A 7,659-nucleotide genomic window follows, 5' to 3' on the forward strand; every position below is an offset into this window, starting at 1 on the left:
GAAGCCATGAACCCTTCTTTCGTGGACCCCTACTGTCGCACCCGTAACGCTTTAAACTTCCGACACTTGTAAACCAGAACCTGGGGCTTATAGACCGTTGCAGAATATCGTCATCCATACCATTTACTCGGTAAAACCAGTAAAGTTCAAAAAAAGTGATTTTTGAACTCTTTAAAAACTTAAATAGTCCATAAAAGTTGAGCTTTTCTTTTCTTTCCTTTGATAAATAAGAAGACGATAAAGAACAGTAAGTGAGAGAGACAGTTAGAAAATGGCGACAACAAGAAGAATAAGATGGTACCCACCACCCCCTCCAAGTCCTAGAATACTTCACTTACCACTAAGACGACCTGTTCGTCGAAAAACCAGTTCGAAAAATCACTTGAATCCGAAAATTGTTGTTCCGAAAGAATCACCAGAGTTATTATCACACCAGAGTAATCATCCAAGAGGAAAACTCGAAACTCTGTTTGATCAAGAAAGAGTTTTCTCAAAAACAGTTCCGATAGTTTTATTGAACTCATCACCATCTGTAGGACATCATTATGGTGGTGATGGTAATGGGAGACGAGAAAGAGTTGAAGAAGATTTTGAATTTGGACATAAATGTGAAGAACCAGAAGATATTAATGAAAATGAGAAATGGAGATTTCAAGCTGAGATTCTTAGAGCCGAATGTAATTTTCTTCGAATGGAAAGGGAAATAGCATTAAGGAAGCTGGAAATCAATCGAGTTCAAACTCAAAAGACTCTTCGCTCCGCAGTAGAAACCCTAATTTCTGTTCGTTTTCTCGTTTTTTCGAATTTAATTCGAGTTTTATTGAGTTAGTGTTAATTACTACTAATCAGTCTTTTTCTCTTTGTTTTTACCAGGGGAAAAAGAAAATTTATCAAGGAAAGAATGTAGATTCAGTATTGGAGGAAGAAATCGATGAATTAGAAGAGAAACTAAATGATTTACATAGAAAATCAGGCGTTACAGATATCGAGATTCGTAAATGTGATAATTTTGATCTTAAAGCATCAGTTCTTCAAAGGAGATTAGAAAAACTTGAGTTTGATGATAAATATGTTAAAGAGATTCAACAACTGGCTGAATCAAGCTTAACTATCAAGCCAAACAATAACAATCATCGCTTTACAGATGTAAGTAATTTTTAAATTAATCTTGATTCTGAATTTGTTCGACTGTAATTAATGATCATTTGTTTTGTTATTAGGTGGAAATACTTGGGAAAAAGATGGAAGGAATATCAAAAGGGATGTTGGAGAAGATGGAAGCGGAGTATAGATCAATGTTGTCCTCCACAGCAACATCTTCTGCAACTGTGAGCGGGACCAGTTCTGCTTCGACTTCCAGTCGATATGAATTCCCTCACAATTCCTTTTCATCTTCTAAAAAAGATTATCAATATCATCAACGACGGGCAAGTCTTCTTCTCTTTGACATCTTCATTATTAATTATTCATATTCTAATTTTCATACTAATTTTATTTAATAATGATTAAAATGTGCTTATCTTGTTGTCCTCCTGAAATTAATCCTTAAAAAAATTGATTCAAAATGATAAAATAATCTGAATTGTTTGTTATTTTTGTTGCTTTTGTTGTTGTTATGTGGGTGGAATAAGTATTGCTTTTAAACGGTAATAACATTCTTAATTTTGGAAATTCTGAATTCAAATTTCAAATTTATGTTTTGATAATAGCATTAAAGTTGTTACTCTGGGTCCCATTACCTGCTTAAGTTGTTAAAGAAAGCAAAAAACACAATGTGTCATTGACTGACTGGTAAACTGCTATGCTTTATGAAGAGATAGTGTGGCCTGAGAATTTCTTTTCAGTAATATGGAAATGGCTGTTGCATAGTTAATAACAGACGCTTTAATACCGAGTCATCTGACTTACGCATATAAAGTATGTCATTGAAAGAATAGGAGATTAGAAACGGTTGCAAATTCAAAAACAATTGTTGTTTGAACAAACAAACAAAAAACAAATCAACAGGCGTTTAGAATAACAAGTGAGTTAATGAATAAGAGACTCTTTTTGCATGCATGTATGGTTCAGGGTTAGACTTTCAGAGTATACAGTAATAGGTGAGTTAATATGTGCATGTATATTTGTCTGTCATTAACATGTAGGCAAGCTGTGGTCTGGCTTGTTGTATTCTCTTACATTTATGAGTTACTTACTTTGATAAAGGTTTTACTAGAATTTTCAGGGAGGGGTCTATCCTTCCTTAAATGAAGGGGCTCCTCCTTTATTAATGACTTCATGAAGCTTTTGTTTTCTCTAGAGCTCCAGTTCTAAGGGTTGGCAAAGTTCCCAAGTGCATCTGATTCTCTATCTTTAATGAAGAGAGAGAAACACAACAATATGAATGTGTGTTTAGTAAAGTACAAAGGTTTCACAATTTGATAGGACTTGTTTGTTTGTCCTTGTATTGTTTTTCTGTGAGTCTTTCCTAGATTTCTTCTCCATTAAATGATGCTCATAAACTAGGATTATGCACATTTGAAATCCGGAGCAGGTTGTTGGTCTTGTGTTAGGCTATTTATAAATCCAAACCGCGGTTCCAGCCAAACGAGTTTTGACTTTGGGCCTTTGGAATCTATCATCTGTGTCATCTCATCTGGGAATATGGACAGTGTCAGATAGCTCAAATATCAGCCTTGATTGCCTATCCTGATTCTGGAATTGGCATGCCCAGTTTGGATGTTAGGAATGTCCAGTATATCGCGTTCGCCTATACAACCGAAATTGCAACTACATGAAAAGGGTATTACTAAAAATCCAAGATAGGTTTTCCCCCTCAAATATATGGACCTAGACATCACAATTTCCTAGGTCAGAACCGGTTCATGTGTATGTGGATCTCGGAACAATTATTTGGTTTTGTGTCAATGGTTAACTAGTACCATTCGGCCATAGACATCATGGTACGGGGTTCGTTACGTAAGATTAAGATCCAGATTATCAGTACAGAAGCTTAAAGCCTTATATTGTACTAGCATATTTTGACCATCCTATTAGCTATGTGTGGTTGCTTAGTCATAGAACAGATTTACAAGTTACAAAAACCACAAGAATAAGAAAGGAGAAAAGTTTTAGAGTCTTCAACATGGGCATGTTTATCCTTCTTAGATTTTACCTCAGTATACTGATTGCTGCTTGACTTACCATCTGTAATTCCACCCTATCGACCGGTCTTTCTAACAAAATGAAACTTTTATACAACCAGGAGAGGACAGTCCCTGAAGAAAAAGTATGTGCAGGGCGATGTAAGATGATTGTGCGTAAAATTGTCGAGCAGGTGAGGTCTGAGATGGAGCAGTGGTCTCAAATGCAAGATATGCTGGGACGGGTCAGGGTGGAAATGGAGGAATTGCAGGCTTCTCGTGATTACTGGGAAGATCGCGCACTAAATTCCAACAACCAGGTCCAGTCACTTGAATCCTCTGTAAGTGCAACTGCAAAACCTCAATTGTCTCCAGCTCTATCTCTCTTAACAGATCAGTTGATTATCATTATTTAATCAGGTGCAAGATTGGAGAGAGAAAGCTCATGTGAATGAGACCAAAGTTTCTGAGCTGCAAAAACAAATTTCTGAGCTCCAAGTAAAGCTTAAAAGATCAAGAACTGAAAGAAACCAAAACTCATCAAGGATCAAGAACTTAGAGATGACACAAGGGGGGGATCTTTCACAAAAGGAGAAGGAAAAGAGAGTGTTGATATGTAGCTTGAAAGAGAATCCGAAAGCAAATTTAAGCAAGCAGACTATCAAACACCAGTACAGTGACGTTGGCAGGACAAAAGAATGCCCTACTCACAGTGGAAACACTGGTTCAAATCGATCACCTCTAAGTGAAATTAAGAATTCTTCATCACCAAAGTCTCGACAAATTGGTAGAACTACATTAATGTCTCCTTCCTACAGCACCGAGAAACACCACCGTGCAAATTGCAGTAAGCAAAACAGAGATAATTTTGGCTTTGGCAGGAAACATGACGGTGCATATCACAATGGTTCGATTCGAACACCTCTTGAGGAAGTAGGAAACTTAGCGTCGCCGAAGTTTAGGCAGAAAAGAAGAGAAAGTTATCCTTTTGTTCTTGTCTAAGAATCTGTTGTTAAGTTCTTTGAAGTTATTAGTTCTGTAAGTTCGTACATTTCACTGACTTGCATAATACTTATTAAGATTATCAATGTATTATTTCCAAATTCCAATATGCTGAGTTGAAAATCAGAGCCCTCTACTTGCAGAAGCTGCGGGGTTTTTGCTAGCTATTTCTCTTGCAGCTGATATTGATAAAAGAGTGGTAAGAATTTTAAATGGCGAAACTTCTCAAGTCCCTTGGCTAGTCTATTCTTACGTTCCACGAGAGGCAAATGAAGCTGCCCATCTACTCTGCCTATGCTTTCAAGCATAATGTCTACCAACGGTGGATATCTTCCCAACCTCCCTGTATTTCTTTCTGTCTTTCTATGGAAGAAATTGGTGTCTCTTCTGTTTAGTTTGCTTATCTTTTCCTTGTTGGCTGTCTATCAAATATGCTGAGTTGAAAGGGAGGTTTGTGGTTTGTTGTCTCAGTTTTTGCGAGTTACAGCATGTTTGGTTTTAGGTCTATTTCGATAGAGGTGTGCTACTTGTATCTCTATATAAATACAACCACATAATGTCTCTTAAAAATATGTCTGATCCAGAATCGGGCTGCACAAAAAGAGCTTTGAAGGTTGCATAGAATTCTCTTTTTTTTTTCTGATGCAAACAACTACTTGTATTAATAAGGAAAGTTACACGAGATTGACATGACAAATATCCTTCATGGTTGCATAGAATTCACATGTCCTGGAGGTGATTGTCTTTACTCGGATAGTGCTATTCAACTGCGTCTTTTCCACCTCCCAGATCACCTCCCTCCAATCTAAACCACTCATGTGGACTTAGATTCGGTTTAGGTGGGGTTCAACATTTTCCGAATATACGGTTTAGATTGCTATTCAACTGCCTCTTTTTCACCTTCCAGATCACCTCCCTCCAATCTAAACCACTCATGTGGATTTAGATTCGGTTTAGGGGTTCAACATTTTCCGAATATGCGGTTTAGATTGGAGGGAGATGGAAAAGACGGAGTTGAATAGCACTTGTTTAGATTGGAGGGAGATGGAAAAGACGGAGTTGAATAGCACTTTCGTTAATGTATAGCAACAATCAAAAATACTTTTACTCCATTAATAAATTTAAATATAATAATTATTTATTAAAAAAAAAAAATCCTCTCTTTATGTTCTCCTTCATGATTCATGATGAAGATGATGAACTCAAAATTAAAAGAAAAAAAATGGTGGATTAATAAATCAAGAATCTTCCATCCATAATTTTTATTATTTAAGAATTAGTTGGAAACTTGAATCCAAATTTCATATTATGAATGGAAAAATCCTTTAAGCAGTACCATATTGGATTTGAGTGTTGGAGTGTGTCAATGAGCTTAATCTTAATTTGGTCCATTAGTTAGGTTAAATTAGTTTCAAGTTTGAAACTAAAAGAAACATAAAACTAGATACATGAAGGGACACAACTCTTAAGGAATTCAAATTGGTATTCATCAATTAAGTTTGTGTTAAAGAGAGACTTCATCGCTTTAAGTTTTGGTTCGCCGTCTCTCAAAATTTGGAGTGATACTACATCGAGAAGTAAGTCGTTGTAGCCTGGGAGACAGACATAGATAGGCCTGAGCACGAGTGCATGGCTAATCTGTCTTAAGGGTATAAGATATAATCCTTGTCTCGACTTCGGTTTGGTTTAGTTGGGTTTGCATCCTCCTTCTTTTCTGTTTTCACAGTATTTATACAAGACTGACAACATAATCGACAGGCTCAATGTTTCTTTTTGTTGTTTTTAATTAAATAGGTTAGAGTGATCAAAGTAGAACTCAATTTAAGTTTCAGGAACTGCTTAGAAGTGATAAATAATTTGTCTCGAGATTTTATTAAACCAAGTTGAAATGCTTCATCTATGGCTTTACCAAAAACATTTCAAAATGGTAAGAAGCAGTTATATCAAAATGTCTGTAACCAATCTTGATATCTTTGAAAATCGCAAATTTCGCCACTTCTTCTGATTCAACTAATGCATGTGCAACATTTCTCATACCTAATACAGGCATCACACTTCCATAACTCAATGTAATACCGTTATTGTTACCCATACCTAATCCATATCTCTGTGTAGTACTTGTTTACGAAAAGATAATCTACTGATTTGAGTATCAGTTGGTACTTGTTTATTGCTTGGATTGAATTTAGCTCTTGTAGTCTAAAGTGCACCAAAATGACAAAAAGAGACGTGTAATACTTGTTTAGGAAAATATAATCTACTGATTTGAGTATCATCTGGTACTTGTTTATTGCTTGGATTGAATTTAGCACTTGTAGTTTATAGTGTACCAAATTGACAAAAAGAGAAACCGTCCGGTTATCTCTAACCACCAAAACCTTATCACATTTTGCAATTAAATTATTTATCTGCACCAAAATGAATGAACGCGAAACTTCAGAAAAGACAGGATAATATCCACCTTAGTGTATAGTCCAAATTATATATCCGCAAAAAACTCTAGATTTTCCTAAGAACTAGGGAAGGTTGAAAAATAGAGATTCAAATAAGCCTAAAAATTGTTGGGAGGCAATATACTTAAATGAAAATATAAGGAATCAGTGCAACTTGGTGGAGAGGAAAGAAAAAAGTGTCCAGGGCCTACAACACACAAGGGGAGGGAGCATGTCAGATAAAAAGGATACTCGAACTTTCCCTTGATATACAACTACCTAAAATAGTCCAGGGCATCTGCTGTTACGACGACCTAAATGGTATCCATAGACCTTGCCGTTTATGTTGCTATATTAGCATTGGGCAGTGTCTCTTATTTATTGTTCACGTTGTATCTTCATCGTTATGTTCATACCTGATCATTGAACCACTTTTTGACAAATATCTTATGTAAATTTAATATATCAAAGATGAGCATTAGCTACACCAAAGGAAGTGATGTACCAAGGATTATATGGCTCTTTTCAAAATGCTGCGTTTTGCTGCAGACTAGATGATAGGCCTTTTAAATTTGGTATTTTTTCTAGAATGTTTTACAAATAGACTCTACTGGAAATATTTGGTTTTAAAAATAAACACAATCTTATTATTTATTATTGATATTAAATCTAGGAAAATACAATTAATAGATGCGCAACATCATGCTTTAAATTTCTTAGACGAAGATTCCATGTGTTAAATTTTGAATCAACAGATCCAATCAGAACTTTCATTATAGTCAATATAGATACCCCATTGATCGTTATTTCTCCCTTTTGTCACTTGATGCTTGTTCATAGCACCACGTGTGTTCATCCTCATAATCCTCAGAATCTTCAAATCCCACCAAGTCATCTACAACATGCTTTTCAATCTGCATAATCTTAAAAACTTTAGCCGCATTTCCATTACAAAAAAATCTGGTCTAGGAATTTAAAATATTTTTTTTCCAATCAATAGTTTTGTTTGTTTTTGGTTTCCCCTTACTGTTTTTCTAGCCCAACCAATTAAGGGTCGGTTAACTCTTGTTATGGTATGAAGTCTATCCGGGATCTCTAGACTG

At 35.7% G+C, this 7,659-nt stretch overlaps 1 protein-coding gene across 3 annotated transcripts; it reads left to right on the plus strand.

Annotated features, from left to right (window-relative positions):
• The first annotated feature begins 218 nt into the window (after nt 1-218).
• On the plus strand, nt 219-4,246 carry LOC113330413 (coiled-coil domain-containing protein 158-like). 3 transcript variants are annotated; one of them, XM_026577226.1, is made up of 5 exons: nt 219-781; nt 874-1,146; nt 1,221-1,427; nt 3,245-3,442; nt 3,543-4,246. In XM_026577226.1, the coding sequence occupies exons 1-5, from the start codon at nt 272-274 to the stop codon at nt 4,122-4,124; spliced, it is 1,770 nt and encodes a 589-aa protein (XP_026433011.1). In that variant the 5' UTR covers nt 219-271; the 3' UTR covers nt 4,125-4,246. The 3 variants fall into 3 exon arrangements, with proteins under 3 accessions (XP_026433011.1, XP_026433009.1, XP_026433010.1); XM_026577224.1 differs by having other exon boundaries at nt 3,245-3,463; nt 3,543-4,245; XM_026577225.1 differs by having other exon boundaries at nt 219-763; nt 3,245-3,463; nt 3,543-4,244.
• Nucleotides 4,247-7,659: the final 3,413 nt, after the last annotated feature.

This window comes from Papaver somniferum, unplaced genomic scaffold (genome assembly GCF_003573695.1).
Source record: "Papaver somniferum cultivar HN1 unplaced genomic scaffold, ASM357369v1 unplaced-scaffold_118, whole genome shotgun sequence".
Lineage (NCBI taxonomy): Eukaryota > Viridiplantae > Streptophyta > Magnoliopsida > Ranunculales > Papaveraceae > Papaver > Papaver somniferum.

Excerpts from the sequence above, each read along its gene's own strand:
- LOC113330413 (XM_026577224.1), top strand. The coding sequence starts at position 272 with ATGGCGACAACAAGAAGAATAAGATGGTACCCACCACCCCCTCCAAGT. Across the intron at positions 1,147-1,220 it reads ACAATCATCGCTTTACAGAT|GTGGAAATACTTGGGAAAAA; the intron begins GTAAGTAATTTT and ends TTTTGTTATTAG. Across the intron at positions 3,464-3,542 it reads TCCAGTCACTTGAATCCTCT|GTGCAAGATTGGAGAGAGAA; the intron begins GTAAGTGCAACT and ends TTATTTAATCAG.